This window comes from Columba livia, chromosome 1, assembly GCF_036013475.1.
Source record: "Columba livia isolate bColLiv1 breed racing homer chromosome 1, bColLiv1.pat.W.v2, whole genome shotgun sequence".
NCBI lineage: Eukaryota > Metazoa > Chordata > Aves > Columbiformes > Columbidae > Columba > Columba livia.
In genome coordinates, this window is record NC_088602.1 from 44483127 (window position 1) to 44499897 (window position 16771).

The 16771-nt window shown below is 40.8% G+C and overlaps 1 protein-coding gene across 8 annotated transcripts in view; it reads right to left on the reverse strand.

Moving 5' to 3' along the window:
* KLF12 (KLF transcription factor 12) overlaps positions 1-16771 on the reverse strand; it is a 254973-nt gene that overhangs the window by 97357 nt on the left and 140845 nt on the right. For all 8 annotated transcript variants that reach the window (XM_065055600.1, XM_065055571.1, XM_065055564.1 and 5 more), the window contains one exon: positions 1974-2517. In XM_065055600.1, the coding sequence (XP_064911672.1) occupies positions 1974-2517 (544 nt within the window). The remainder of the gene's footprint in view (positions 1-1973; positions 2518-16771) is intronic.

Genomic DNA, 16771 nt, shown 5'->3' on the forward strand with positions numbered 1-16771 from the left:
TATTGTTTTACCCTAAAGAAAGAAAACCGCACTCCAGCAAAAGCTGACAAAAGATGACTACCGAGTGTGGACTGTTGCCCATTCTTCTTTCACTGTATTTATTCAAATTAACCTGAACATTTGTAACAAAAGAATTAGTGATAGCAAAATGGGTCCAACTGACGTGAAAAAAAAAATAAAGAATGCTTAATCCCTTCTTTTTCTTTAGCTGTACATTAATAGGTGCTGCAGGGCTGGTTAATGATCTCTGCCAATAATAAAACAAAGGCAATATTGTCAAGGCAGCTCAGGAGGCCCCAAGCTCATGGGCTGAAACCCCAATAGAACATTAAATTCTGGAATTTTGTTGACGAAACTGGGGTAGCAAAGTTCCAGTTTTACAAGATCAAGAGGTGCTTCCTATAGAGGAGGCCACTACCAGAGCCAACTAGCACCTCTGAAAAGAAAACAAATGGGAAAAATTCTGGATGAGCTCAAGGTCAGGTGCAGCTCAAAGCTCCAAAATCAAAACACAGATGAAAACTTCCCTTTTTCTTTTTTTTCCCCAGACAACATGGTGAAAAGTTCTGCTTTCATTCATCGTTAGTTGACATAACGGCACAAAGTCCTAAAATTAAGTCACTGTACAAAGTGCGATAAGACTTCTTAAACAGTCATTTTGAGGCTTAAAGCAAAACCCAGATGAGCTGTGAGCTCATTTTGTACGTCAAAGCCTGTTGAGAGGGCACGGTCCACACCTGGGTACTGAGGAACAGGAGGAGAACCAAAGATGCTACTAAGAAGGAGAACCAGGATGCTACTAAACATAGGAATGACCCATCACAGTAGTTCTGTAGAATACAGTCATCAGTATATCAAAACCAGATATGAGAGTTGAAGAAAAAAGGTCTTTTAATTGTAGAAACCTGTTGATTATACAATTAGGTACACAAGAGATGTTATAAGATGTGTTTCAAAATGTCCTGCAGTCTCACAAGTCCTAAAGTATGGTTATCTGTCAGTACTCTCCATTCCCACCTAAAGCAACACCTAATTTCAGAGGAGAGTTAGCCATATTTTATTCACTCACACACAATGAACCTTGAAATGAGTCTCTCTCATTCCTTTCCTCACATTCCCATCTGTGTCACTAATGCCTTCTTTGTAAAGCTACACTTTTCCAAGCATCTGGGCACATCTGTTTTCTCTCTTCTTCCTCCACCCATCATGTCACCATCTCTAACAAGTTTTTTGCTCCCTCAGTAACTGTTATGTTCTCATTTTTCCTTTCTCGGCAGCTCCCCTTTCTGTATTCTTTGGACACCTCTCCAAGAGTCTGTCTTTCTGGCACGTGCTTTCTTCCTCCCTTCACACCTCTGTGTGCCTCTTGGGTCTTGTGCCTGCAAAACTCATTCCCAACATACACACTCTGTGTGGCTTCCTTCCCTTCTGCTGTTTAATCTGGAAGAAGAAACCTAATTCGAAGTATTGCACTGGCACTCCCTTGAGCTTAATAAAACCTTTCCTGCTTTTGCTACCACTCTTTGGTCCAAAACCCTTTCCTTCTCACGTTCCTACAGCCCAACGATTGCTTTCTCTTCAAATGGAAACAATCCCTCTGACATTCCTTCTCGTGCCAAATCTGTACCACCTGCTGAGTTTTCCATGTTCATCTACGATGTTTTATGTATTGTCATTATTCATTTGTCCTTTTTCTTCAGCTTCTGTGGACGATTTACTCCTCTCAGGACAAAACTGGCCACGAGTTGCCTGAGCATCTAACACCACTGCTGACCTCAGTAATTTTAAAAATATTTTTTTATTTTAAAAAGCACTTGGGATAAGACTTTTAAAAGTTCCTCCAGATAGTATAAATTATGTGTCTTTTCAGCAAAAGTTTGTAAGCTAAGGGTTTTATAACTTTGTTACATTTTTCCTCATACAAGAGCAGTTTTAGAGATGCCTCAAAATGCACAAAACTGGTTCCACCTTACCTTTGACGTGGCTTCTCCCATCCTCCAGGAGTGGTACTACTATAGTGTTGTTCATATTCCCAGGCGATCTCACAGCTGTGTAGACAACAGGTACCGACTGTACCACCACGGGGATACGGTGCACGTGACTCATTTTGTTGGACTGTAAGTTCATGGGGCTTGAAGGTGGTACTGGATGGATAATGTGCAAAAACTGCTGGCCTCCAACACCAGATGCAGAGGCCACAAGAGGACCTGGAGTTAATACTGACGGTACAGATGTTGCTGAAGATACCGATGTTATTACTGTAGGTGATGAAGCTGGTCGACTAGAAGAAGAAGAAGTAGACGTAGAAGAAGGGGAGGAGGCTGATGCTGTCATGGAAACCGGTGAAGATGAAGCTGCTGTAGGGGATGACCTGGCTTTGTTTATTGACAAGTCCACTGGTTCAGTCTGTGTTTGGAAATGGTCTGCGGATAATGAGTCTTCCACGGGGTCTGCCTTCATGTTGTTTAGTAACAAGGGTACAGCTTCCATATCTGGGTAGTTGTGGACGTTTGGAGACTGTTGAGGAAGGACAAAGGGACATAGTTACATGAGTGGCTAAAGATGACTTGCACACCCAGCTGCCCAAACACACATCACACAGCTTGGTCTTGAAAGCCACAGGATTTGATCCTGTTTCTAAAATGACAAATCATGCTAGAAAGCTCTGACATGTTCAGTTTGAACAGACCATTAAAAAAAAGTTCTATTTCAATTTCTTTAAAGATGGCAGATTAGCTGTACAAAATCACCTGGTTTCTTTGCACTGTTCAAAGTCTCCAGCGGCAACAATTTTAAGATGTCCAGAATTAACCACTATTTATAGTCACAGGACATTTCTTCCTAACATCTAACCTAAAGCTACAGCATTACACTCTTGTGTGATCACCAATGGATGTGAAGAAAAACTGGTCCCCACCATTTTTCAAACAGCTTTCTGCAGGCTTGAAGACTGTAATTTCTCCCTCCTTGTCTACACTCTTCTAGACCAGGCAGACCTTGCTGCTCCTTTCTGTCGTACGTCACCTTTAAAAGAAGCCCTAGCACTCTTGTTCGCTCTTTGCAGAGATCTTTGTAGTTTTGTCCACACCACTTTTGAGAAAGCAATGCCTGAGGCTAAACAGTCCTTCAGTTCAGTGTATGACTTTGTGTGTTCTTTTGTGGTTACTGATAATGAACTTATGGGTCAGTGCAGAGCCCCACATTTGTACAGTTGTCCTGTTACAGGCAGCAATTGCTACAGCGACTCATTATTCTGAATTAGCACATTAGATACCCTTTCCCATTGTTGTTTTTCTTTTTTCCCTATTAATTAAGAACAATTTTCCTGACATCACAAAATGATTTTATGCTTTAGACCAACTCTTTCAAAGCTGGTTGGTCTAAATTTTTTCTAGACTGGTGCCATCTGCTGTTTTAATTTTAATATTTCCATCATCAAAGAGGTTAATAGAATTTTTGAATAATGCTAGGCAAAAGATAGATCCCTGGAGAAGCTCATTTGATACATCTTTCCTTTTTGACAGCGCCTCATTAATAACCACTCTTTAAAAATGTTTTTTCAAGTAATTTTCAATAGGCAGAGCAAGGAAGGAAATGCCCATCGATAACCTGGCAGTAAGACAAAGCACAGCTCTCAGCTCCTCAGCTAAGCACCTCCATGGCTCCACACCGCAACACAGCTTCTCTACCAGCATATACACACCCTTACGTGCTGTACTATGGAAAACCAACCTTGATAAAAAAGCATTTGCCAAGCTACTTCAATCCTCACTTGACCCAAAGCAATTATTCCATACACAGATCTAATAAGCAATCTTTTTATGGCACCTAAGCAGCTCTAAATGCATTCTGTTGACCTCTAGATTATAGTATTGACTAAGTATCTAAAAATATTTAGTCAGAAATATTTAAGCCACAAATACTTTAGTTTGTCTACTCCAAATGAGTTAACAAACAAGCTATGAATGCATTTTGGGATTCTTATAATCAACTATGTTAAATATTTTCATGGAGAACTCTCCTGTTTTTGAGTCAGAGCCAAATCTCATCACAGAATGGAGTTCTATTGCAAAAGGAAAATAGAAACACTAATATTAAAAATTTTAATAATAACAGCCAAAGTGGATATTATCCCCGCCTTGGTGTAGACCCCATCTATTCAGCTGATTTAGCCTGGTTCTTGGATCTGACATTTCCCTCCATTTGAAAGCAAGAAGATCTCTGGAACAGTGAGTCTCTTCCTCTATTCACACACAAATCAACTTAAAACAAAGAGACTCCAATTCATCCGGCCCCTGGACCCTGCTGTTCTGCTGTAACACAAATAACAAAAGACAAAAAAATCTCTTTATAAAAACAATGCAAAGTTCTCCTGCTAAAAAAGAACATGGAGTGAATAACAGGTCACTTTTCAAAGCATATAACCAGCTACAAGTGACAGGGTTATGAAATTTCTTCTTCAAGGAGGAGAAACCACCTGTAATTGCCCAGTGCTGATTCCTGATACCTTCCTTCCTCTGAAACACCTTATCCTGGCTATTGCCAGTAACAAATTCTTCATTAGGCATACCATATGTGCCATGATAAAGACAAAACCATAAACATATGTGGCACAAGTAGCTCATCTGTAGAATCTTGACAAGCCATATATGCAATGGGCAAACAGACTTGTTCTGCTTAAGTAAGCAGACCGGTGGTAGAGTGAAGGCAAGGTGGCAAGGAACACCCTGCACAGGGTACACCCAAATCTTCATATGGCCAAAGGCATCGTCCTCTACCTTAAATGCGTGATTCTCAGACTGGACACAAGGGATCCACATGGACCTTGGAAGCAGTTCATCACCAAACTGAGTGCAGTCTGCCTCAAAGTCCCACCTGCCCTTGCAAGAAGCAGCATCAGGTCCTTCACAGGAAGAGTAAGGAAGGACCCCAAACCCTGATGTTTCTGATGCCACACAAAGTACTTTTACTGTGGAGGCAATCGACTTTGAGACAAAGTGTGTAGGTCATTTATCACTACAGACTTTGAGATTTTTCTAGACTGTGCTAAGAAGAGGCCTCTGTTTTACTACAGTAATTACACCTTTTTTTGGGGGGGAAAAAAAAGGAATAACCTATCATATAACTGTAGTCTACCATACAAATCACTTTCTCTTTTAACAGATCTTCTGCATTTACTTTTGTGATGCACATTCCCTACATTGCACATACCTTTCAGTACGTACCTTCTTGTCCAGAGCTGCTTGATGTACTATGATAATACAGTTGATATTACTATTTCAGTCTTTAGTAAGGAAACTGTACTTGAAACCTTTACAATCCCTTCATTAATTTCTCCAAACAGGATGAGAACTGGTGTGTCCTTTGATGACCTCCCTTCCCTGCCAAAATTCTAAGACTAAGAATGCCTTTTCTTTGGTAAATTCAGGCCATGACCGATATCAATCGACATTACAAAGGCAGTAGGATTCTTATCAAAACAGGTTTGTACATCCTGTACTTAAAATAAAAGTTGGAAATAAGCATTACATTTTGTTCTGGTGGTGGTGAACAAAGGTATCTACCCCAACAACTCACACTCCCCTACAGTTATCTACGAGTGGTATAGATGTTTCTTCAAGACCTCAGATTTTATCTAGCTCTATTTGAACTGCATTTGAATCAAAACTTTGAACATTAAATTATCATTATTTTTTTTTTTTTTAAAGATGGTATAAGCAAACTTTTCCCAATGACGATAATTCCAGAATTAGGAACTCCATGACAAAGAGTAGGAATGAAGCCAAAAGGGATGGCTGAATTCTCAGCATGCAATTTCTTAGCATCTCCTCAGAACATTATTAACTGAGAATTAACTGTTTATTTCCCTAGACAATGGGCATTGCCGTTAGTTTTCTTTAACAGAACCACATCTTTTCTAATTGAGTTCATTGCAACACTATGCCTAGGATATTCAGAAGTGTACCTTCAGCCATTCTGCCAGCTCATAAAGTTAACTGGACGAAAAACAAACGGCTGTGTGTTTTGTTTTTTTTCCTCTTCTGTCTCTCTATTCCTGCCCATCCATCCTCATCTAGTGAGCTGGGCTTCTCGTGGTGCTGGGGGCTCTGCCGGTTGCTAGTTTGGGCGTCTGAAACAGGTTTTTCTCAAGTACCTTGTGCTGGTTTTGCAAACTTCATTTGGGGTCTAAACACTGTTGTTGGGGGTTTGGCAGCTTCCAGAGCACTTGGTGGGTTAGAAAGGGTTCAGCAGCCTGAGGTCCCTGTAACCCAGCGGGCTGCCTTGGACACCAGCCCGGACCATGGAAACACAGCACTAGGGGGTACAGCTCCACGCGGCTTCCCGCATCTCACTGCTCCTGCCCGCAGTTCCAGCCCTGTCTCCAGCTGGGACTCGGAGATGAACCTCAGCAACGCCTCTCTCTGCAACACCACCGTCACACCCTTGTGCCGTTCACCGTCCGCTCAAATCCAGGCTGAGACAGAACTGGAAGGGAGGTTGGGATGGCTCCTTGCTAGAAAAGGCTTTTAAATAAAGCTGCAGCCTCAACTAGTCAGTGTTCTTGGCTCGCGTTTTTTGTGCCTGTCCTTTAAAGCTGTACACCAGGATTCTCTGCAGTGCTCTGTTTCATTAGCTTGCCATTAATAAACGCCTCCAGGAACGTAACACGTGATTTCCCTATTCACAAAGCTTTTTTTGGCTGTGTAAAAAAGCATTCCTTACTGCCCGTTTCCCCAGCCATTGTGGAAAAACAAACAGCCAGCCACAAGACCCTGAGCATGGCGAAATTACGGCTGATGATGTGTTATCTGCTGGATGGCCGTCCTCTCCTACACAGTTCTACTTCATCTTCCTTCCAGCCTCCTGAGGTCCACCACCTCTTCACTTCGGGGTAAATTTTGCAATAGCCCCTTTCCACTCTCTTATTCTACTTATGACAACCTTCTCTGTGAACCAGCATTGTCTCCCATCTATAACCAAGCTGTGAAGAGCTCACAGTTTCCATACAGCTTAGGCAAAAACCAGTGAAAAAGGAAGGATAATTTTGTTTTCAGCAACTCATCCTGATGCCTTGAGGTTCGTCAATTTCACAGGGTACTAAGCTTCAATGAGTCTTTATGCCTTTGTGGAGTTTTGTTGCTCCTGTACAACAGTTTACAAACCTCCAACAATCAGTTGCCAGCTTTTTAAAGTGTTCTTCCTTTCTGGCAGCATTCTCCCAAGGTCAAACAATTTGTAAGAAAGCATACCAAAAGAGCTGTCCTTGATGACGGAAACCGAACAGCCTAAATTTAGCACTTATAAAATAAGCTGGCTTTGAGGACAGGAAGTTAAAAAATAAATTGCTAAACTTTTAACTCTCCAGTCAAAACACACAAGCCCCCTTCTTGGTTGTCATCGTGCTGGCCCACCTCATTCTGCTCTAGCAGGAGAAATTTCAGGCAGGATGATTTTGTTTTGTCAGAGTTAAAGGAGAGTGAGATGAGAAAAATCATACTCCTTCTGACAAGCTACCCACAACTTTAAACATGCCATTGGCACTGCCACACCAAAACACGGAGGGCTTGATGGTGCAGGCATCACTCTTCTGGCAGAACTGGGTGCAGCTGCAGCATCTTGCAGCTCTGATCATCATGCTTGGAGGGTGGAATCTAAATAACCAGGAATATTCCGCAGGTTACAGATTTTCTAACCCTTCACAGTAAAAGAAACACATGCTAGGTTTGAAATGACAAAAATGACTTCCTCTAGCAGAAGTGATTTTGCTTCTGCGTAGTACACGTACGTGCTCACAACACTAATGCCATCAGACAGGCTTGCAGGTGGATCTGGTTTAGGATATGGTGTGTTTATCTTTGGTATACAATTTGGTTTTTGTAATTAAAGCAGCGTACTTTCCTAATCCGTTCTGTAGATAAGGGTTGAAAGCTCACCTTCTCAAAACTGCAATTCTGCAGGTGCCTGCCGTGAAGCGCATCTGCCTGTATGGGTTTTGTCCTGTCACTCCCTGACCAGGCACTTGCAGAACATGAAAGGTTGGCACAGGGGTAGCGTGGGCAAGTGGCAGCTTCGGGACTTAAAAGTGCCCTGGTCCAAGTACCCAGCCCTTTACTCAGAGACTTTTTCTAGCTTACCTTGCTAATCTAGGAGTGAAATTACTTTAATATTACAGATAGAGATGTTTTTGAATACATCTTCTGATAATGAGAAATTACATGCACAACATTCACCTGCTTCCTCCTGAAAATCTCCACTTCAACCAAAGCAACAAAATACTCTATGAAAAGCGAGAAGTAATACAAGCTGCAAAAAAGTGAACTAAACAACTTCTACTTCAAACACGCTGCTATCCTCCTGAAGACACATCCAAGACTCAACTCTACTCACTTTGAGATGTGGCTGTCATTATTAATCCGTTCATGATGGGAGCATAAAACCAGAAGGGTGAAAATGCAGAAAGCCGAACACTAAAACTGAGCAAAATACTTAAAAAATTTTCTTTCAAATGCAAAAGCACCAAGTAAACAGGCATTTGTGCCTTTCTGCTGCAGGCTGCTGCTGCAGGTTTTCCCAGCCTGGCAGAACTGCTCAGCTTAGGCTCACTGGACAAATGCGGGAGGTCACGCTGAAGAAGAGAACAAAATGCAAGACAGCTGGATCTTTCTGCTTTTTTTTTTTCTGGAAGTGTAAATTAAAAAGTGGCTTACTATCAGTTTTCCAGAGTCAGAGTTAAACTTGTGTTTCAAGGAAGAAGAGAGATCCTCAAGAGGCAGCGCTCCAAGGTTGAGTAAGGCTCTCTTAAAACAAGTCCCACTGAAGCTTTTCTAAAAAGCACCAGTTGGCACCGAGCAAGACAGAGGGTAGAGTCCAGGAATTATTAAAACAAAAGAGGTTTATTGAAAATGCATTTAAACAAATTGGAAACCATTCAACAGGAGAGATTGAGAGATACCCACTTTAAAGTATTCGTGATTCACTCAATGTATCATTATCTCTGCATAACACTTGGATGTTTGATTTCAAAGCGGATGTTTCCAACCCTCAAGGCCTAAAAATAAAATTTCTATTCTCTTTGTGAGTTTGAAGAGGCAAAAGAAACTGAGCACATGTTATGAGGCACAGGTGGCCTTTGTTAGCTGAATATTTCTCAACGTGCAGAACTTACAGAAGATGCCCCAAAATAAAACAGAAGTAACTAAGAGCTGGGGAGGTCAAATTCAAGCTAAACCTTCATACATAAAAAAGTAAAATTCAACCTCCAAGGCTGTAAAAATTATCTTTTACCTTCTCCTGAACAGTCACACTACAGTGTTATTCCACAAGTACTTCAACAACAATGTACCACCATGTGCTACAACCTTTAGCAACAGCTCAAACTGGCACCAGGGATATGAGGTTCAAAATGAAAGTAGATCCCTATGCAAACAGCATTACTTTTTAAACATGTTTAACAATGAATGCAAATAAATCTAGTGTGAAATTATTTGTTTTTAAATAATACATTTGCAGAGACAGAGTAAGCATTAAGGTTATTTGGCATTTAACTCTCCTGTCCCATAAATGACAGGTTTACCAATGAGATTCTCGAGTGGCACAGAAGAACAAGTGATTACAGACTTCTACAGTCCAATAAACTAATCAACCCCTGTACTATCTGCTACATTAAATGCAAAAATGATACATTTCTTGAACACGAGGCCAAACACTCAGCATCTCAAACTCTATGTAGGCCTGCCGTGATTTTTTTTGAGAAGTAACAAAACCTACCCCCTTCATCCCTAAATTGTTAACACATTCGGAAAACTAGCCATTCAGAATAGATGTATTATTTATTTTTGAGCAGTGTTGCTAAAGTGCTCTAGCAAAGGAAAAACATGTTGAAATAAACTAATTTATGCCCAGTGCTATCACACAACTCAAGATAAAGGTGTGGAACAACAGCATTGTTGAGACATTGCTTGCAATATTACTTGCTTAAACATATAGAGTACTGGTAGTATATTTGTATTCCTTGTATTAATCTATTTTAGATTCAAGAATAATTTCTAAACAAGTGGCAGATCAGTAAATAATTGTTAAAGAGAACGTAAAATACCATGAGAAAATACCTTATTGCACCCAATTCAGAAATATTTTGGGGATTTAAAAAAAAGTTAGTTTATAAAATCCTAGACAACAAGGATTTCACGCATCCACCTAATGGCTCTCCTCATAAGTTTTTCCCTCATGTTTCCCTTTTTTATTTCACTTAGTTCTTTGTTTCCTCTAGTCCAATTTTAAATCAGATTCTTTCCATTTAGTTTATCCAAAACCTTGAGTTAGCAAATGTAAGTCTAATGTTTGCATTAGAAAATAATAAGAAAAATTGTACTAGACATATATTGGGATTTTTTTAACGAATTTGGTTTTGTCAGTCTAGACTAGCCACTTAGCCTGAGGCGGAATACATCAACAACTTTCCGCAACTACCTATTTCCACACAAACCAACTTGCAGTGAAAAACAATGAATGCCTGAAGAAGAACACGCAGCCGACAATTTGGTGAAGATCCACAAGTTAAAATTCTGATGCAAAGATTTGGTAAATATTTCCTACATCATCACAGAATAACCATACATGTACCAGCAAAGAAAAGGACTATGACAAATAATGCATAAAGGTTTCATTTATACACTTCAACTATCTGGAAGCTGTTGCCCAACTCCAGGCAAAGTTCAGCCATGTCCCCACCAGACTGGGAGCTCAGCGCTCGCAAACTGGTCGTGCACTTCCAAGTCATTCCTTCTTGGGCAACCAGTGCCAGACACTGCAAGAGGACTCTCTGGACCCCATAAGAACAGTTTACATATAAAAGGCATAAAAGATCAGGCAGTTAATTATTTTTAATTATTCCTTATTACTCAATCTTGCTCACATGTCCTCTGTGGTATGAAGATGATACTCACGAACTACAGTAATGTTACACATGAGGTGTCAACAATCCTCCAGCTCTTCAATAAATGTATCAGGAGTGATGGTGGTGGTGAAGACACTGCGCCTGAAACTACATCTAAGACACTATCCACACACTGCAACTGAGTTTCTATGTCTCTCTACATGTCTTGTTACATCTTAATTTCCACCAGAAGGATTAACTTTACTGAAAGAACCTCCTTCTTCTGTTTACTGTCTTTCAAGATGAAGTTTTAAGTTCATTTTGTTCTTCTGGTCTCTCAGTTGAGATTGCATTGTAGTTTTGACACAATTTACTAAAATAAATACATCTAGTAGAACTAACTATAGTTATGTCTGACTCAAATTAAGCCTTTCAGTAGTTCCGGGGGGAGGAAAAAAAAGTTCACTTCAGAGAGAAAAAGTATAAGTAAATTTTTACTAAAAAGAGCACTTTCCAGTGTCTGTTCTTTGAACAGCCTTCCAGGAACACCTATCCCAGAACTGGCTGTCTGTTCTAGTAAAACAAACATGTCCTGTGCTGTTTGCTGGCATTGAGGGCACATGGCTTGAATCTGTATTGCCAAAACCTCTCATCCTCTGAGCACGGGTGGCTGTACCCCAGGCTTGTTAAACAGAGGGCAACAATCTCACCTCTAACCCCCTTGAGCACCTCCTGCCCCCACTGCCACCCTTCCCCTGGGACCGGGCAGCACCAAGGAGGACATCAGCTGGCCTCGAAGAAGGAAAAAGAGACAGACTGGGGAGGAGAAAAGTAACAGTGGCTGGAAAAAGGCCCTACAGAGAAAAAAAAATGCAGAGATTGTGTCTGGCACTGTCTGAGAGAGGGAACTGATAGAGAGTCCTTGCTGGGAAGGCTGGGAGACCATTCACAAGGAGACCAGGGCTCCAAGGGGCCACACAAGGTGAGTCTGCGAATTAAGGAAATTAGGCATTTCAACGCTAAGCAAGCCATTAGGTCACCTCATGTCACCTCATGTGCGACTGGGAGGACTATGAGATGAAGATGCGGGTGGGAAGGAAATGGTGCCCACCTCCTTGCATGGTGGGGTGGGCCGGGAAGGCTGGATGCAAGGAGGAGTGTCCCAGCGCAGAGGAGAGAAGACAGGTCAAGCTCAGAGTGACCAGACAACAGGGTCTGTGCCAAATAAATCAAAATGTCCTGCCAGTGCCTGGCACGGGACCTGAAGCCGCCGAGGTTCACCATTCCTCTGCTGTCAGCACATATCCCCAAAACCCGCTGGTGAGACATCCCGTCCCTCCGCAACACCCGTCCACAAACAATGGAGACACGAAGTGCGTGTTGCAGTCGTTGCCCACTACAGGGTCTGATCACAGTTGGCGCAGATAGTCCTCTTCCCAACAGTGCCCAGAGGCAGATTGCTTCATTTTTCAGGCTTACTAATGTTCTTTTCACACAGCTTTTGGGAAAGGAGGATTGGGATGGTTATTTCTGAGTTGTTTTTCCCAAAAGTGAATGTGGTCTTACATAAACTATGAATATGTGTATTTGGAAAATTGGTTTTTAATGCCTCTGGAATGGATTTTGATTCAACTCACTGACCTAGTACATCACAGTACTTACTGCTACAGAAGAGAAGACCAAGAATAAAAACCTAACCCTCTCTGTGCACCTTTTGTCTGAGTCTTCATATATATTATAAAAAATTCAATTAAAGGCCAAATATGATAGGATACAGATTACGAGCTGGAAAACCTATTGGCACCATACATGGACCAGCAGACAAACACTCAGGTACAGACCATCTAACGCAACACTCTGGAGCTGAGTGCGAAGAAGACATTATTGTTTCAGTTCTTATCCTAAGGCAATAATAACCACTTATGAATAACAGTAAACTGATTAATCATCAGAAATCTCCTTTAGATAGGGATAATAGAGACTACTTCCACTGCACAGAATGTAAAATGTAGAGGGAGAATCTCAAGAGTTTTTCCAGTACTACAATGTTTAGAGTTACAACAGTAGAGCTAAAACACCATAGTTCTCAGCAAAAAGTTAAATTCATTCTAACCACGAAGCTCCATTTATATTATTTTATTCTTCCCAGTTTTTAAGGGTACTGAATATAAATAGCATAGAACAAAATCTATCACTATTCAGAATAATTTTCATGCTCTGAAGTAAAGCCTGCAGTGTGTATCTGTAACAACTCTCATTATTTGAACTTACCGCATCTGAAACCTGAGACAATTGCACACACTCATATTCTTATTTCTTTAAACCTTTAATCTTAAAAAATAAAAATTACCTCAGCAACCAAACTAAAACAAACTCAAACTGATTGTTTTTTTAATAGATAATAACATCACAGTCATTTTTATTACACAGAACAAGAAACTGGGTATTCAATTGCTTTTCTCAGAACAGAGTAAACCAAAACTTAAATGATCACTCTGTTATTAGTTATGGATGACATCACTCTAAGTTTGTTCCAGAGAACTAATTGTTTTTAAACAGAGGAAACATCAGTTTTCAAATAAGGTGTTCATAACGGCAGCTTAATAACTTTTCATTTCCTAAGCTTATATCAACTTTGGAATATACGAGAGTTCCTAAAATGAAATTGTTAGAGACAAAACTGCTGGGTTTTGACAACAAGTAATACATATAAAATAGCAGATTAGACACCTGAAGCTAAACTGTAGGTAAAACAATTCTCTTGAGTCCCCTTAAGAGATACATATTTTAATTTAATGGAAACTTCTTACATGCTCCCCATGGTTACAGGGGCAACAAGGCATAAACTATGTCTCCCACTTGTCCAGAGAAAAAATGCAAGAAGCTGAAAAGGAGAAAGGAACCCTTTTATTTTGGTGCATTAATTATTTTTCACTACATTGAAGTTGTATTTTCTTTTCAATAGTTTCAACTATTTTCAACTCTAGAAGTTTCTTATTAAAAAAAGAGAGCGAGAAAAAAAAGGAAAAAGTAGTAAATGTTAAAATGAACCACTGTTAAAGATGCACATCGACTCATTTAATATTAAGGCAGTCAAATGTCAGTTATTTTCTGGTCTTTTTGTTATTTCTTTACTGATTATAACAACCTAGTGAATCTGAAATCAATTCCCAAAAGTTTTTGGTTGACCTAAATCCCCTTTCTCTCCCTCCAATCTACTCCTTTCCCTTTTTAACAAAACAACATTTTGTACAAGATTTACCCTTGGCTCTCTCACTCAGCCCAAATGACTTGGGCTCAATTCGGACACCCGGGCATCTGAGACCTCCTGGAGTACAGAAGGTGACAGGGAGGTGAGGGACAGGCTCTGGCCCCTTCATGGGTTGGTGGTGGCAGGGGCTGGGGTACGCCAGCACACCTCCGAGGGCACAAGGTGACAATGCTGGCAGAGGTGGAATTTGCCACCTATGCAAACCTCAGCAAAAGATGCACTCAAGCGCCTCCTGCAAGCACAGCAGGCAGAAGAAAAAAAAGTTATTGTTTTGCTTTATGTTGGCAAAAAGGTTCTGTAATGCTTTATTTCATTTTAATGCAAAAATAAACACAGTGCGTGATGTTGTGTAACATCACAACAGTTGGGTTAAGCACTGTCACACAAAACCGCATCAGATGCGACAGGACATGACACCTGGTAGTGGTTATGGAGCTGATTTTTTTACCATATCATTATAATAGAATCATAGAATGTTCTGAGTTGGAAGGGACCCACAAGGACCATCGAGTCCAACTCCTGTCCCTGTATATGAGAACTCCACAGTCGAAATCACTCCCCACATTTGAACCAAAATTATTGTTACAATCCAAGAAAAGAGGGTCCTCCAGTCCACATCTCCATCGACTGAGACTTTATTGTTCCATTATCCATGCAAACACAGACACACAGATTCACTCTACTCACTTTAAGGCCAGTAATTCAGCTACTCAGTCATGAAGGAAAAACACCAAGTGCTGTACAGCCCATGTCCACAGTGGGAGCATAGGAGTAGCTCATTTCCTGTAGTTACTTAAAACATGCAATGCTAAAATTGTTGCACAAATAAGTTTTTCCTGAACATAACCATCTTTAGAAGTTACAGTCCCTCATTGGAGAGGTTCCAATACAAAACTGACTTCTAACAACATCTGCCCACTGAGTGCTGAAACATTTATATTTAGCTGTTCTTAGGGACGTGGTTTAGAGGTGTACTCCACAGAGTTGGGTTAATCATTGGACCTGATGATCTTAAAGGTCTTTTCCAACCAAAACAATTCTATGATTCTATCCAACAACAAAAACTTACATGGAGGATCCAAAGCTATTGAGCATTTCCAGAAGACTTTCTGTTCAAGGAGCACCACAGTTTAAGGTGCAAGAGTTGAGCCCTGCACATGTGCTGCTTTGCTGCTCTGATTCAGAAGATTCAAGTTACACACAAAACATAGATGCTAATTTATTTGGGGAGGGGTGCATGAGGTAACTTTAAAAGAAGTATAAATGGAATCATGCTGTTTCTCAACCAAATGCTGTTACTGTGCACAAGCAAATGAAAGTGAGCACACCAAATAAATCTTCGAGAAGACATACTCAAGCTTCTGCTTCTCCTGAGACACAGACGCTATTACTCTTGTTGACACGTGGGTCTTATGTTTAAGCTATTTTACAGCACTAATTAGTACTGACAACTCTTAATGTATTACAAATTAAATAGGAGAATTCACACTTAAGTTTAGGGAGTTTTTTTCCCACTGAATTGAAGAGTATCTCTAGCTTTAATCTATACGTAATTGCATGTTACAGCCATGAAAATCTAACATGAAAAAACTGAAAGCTGTAAAGTGCAGCTGTTTCATAAAGGGTTTGGCATCTCACAAGTTTGCGTCAATAATTCAAGACTTTTGCAGTCAAGCAATACAGAAGACAGTATCTCACACTGAGCAACACCCTAGCAGACAGGACCATGGATACTCTGTGGTGCAACCTGGGGCAGAGTCACACTGTAATTGCTCTGATTAGCTCAGGTACCCCTATCTAAATGTCAGTACACTCACCACTTTTGCTGCCTTTCATCTCTACACGTGAATGGATCACCAAACAGTTTGGCTTGGAAGGGATCTTAAAAAAATCATCTAGTTCCAACCCGCCTGCCATGGGCAGGGACACCTTCCACTAGACCAGGTTGCTCAAAGGTTGATCCAGCCTGGCCTTGAACACTTCCAGGGATGGGGCATCCACAGCTTTTCTGGCAACCTGCTTCAGCACCTCACCACCCTCATTGTAAAGAACTTCTTACTTATACCCAATCAAAACCTACCATCTGTCAGTTTAAAACCACTGCCCCGTGGCTGTCACTACCAGTCTTGGTAAAAAGTCTTTCTCCATCTTTCTTACAGGCCCTTTTCAGGTACTGAAAGGCCGCAATAAGGTCATCCTGGAGCCTTCTCTTCTCCAGGCTGAACAACACCAACTCTCTCAGCCTGTCCTCATAGCAGAGATATTCTCTGCTCAAAGATCATTTCATGGTGACAGTATAAATGAAAATCACTCTCTTGATGGAGTATCTAACACCCTTTTGCAAGACCATTTTTGCTGCTTCAACAGCTTGTCTAGTCCATAATGTGCAATCCACTAAACAGGAACAAGTTTGCCAGGTACTGTTCATCTTCACAGATATGTTGGCCAGGGCGAAGAGCTTGTGTGTACTTCCCAAGCAACAACCTTCACAGTAACTGCTACACCAGCAAAGAACAACAGGCCTATGACTTCCATCTCCAAGTAACAGGCCAGTTTTCCAAAGAAAGCTTGAAACAGCTATGAAAATGAGCAGCTATGTAAAATTCTTATGACAAGGAAGGTTT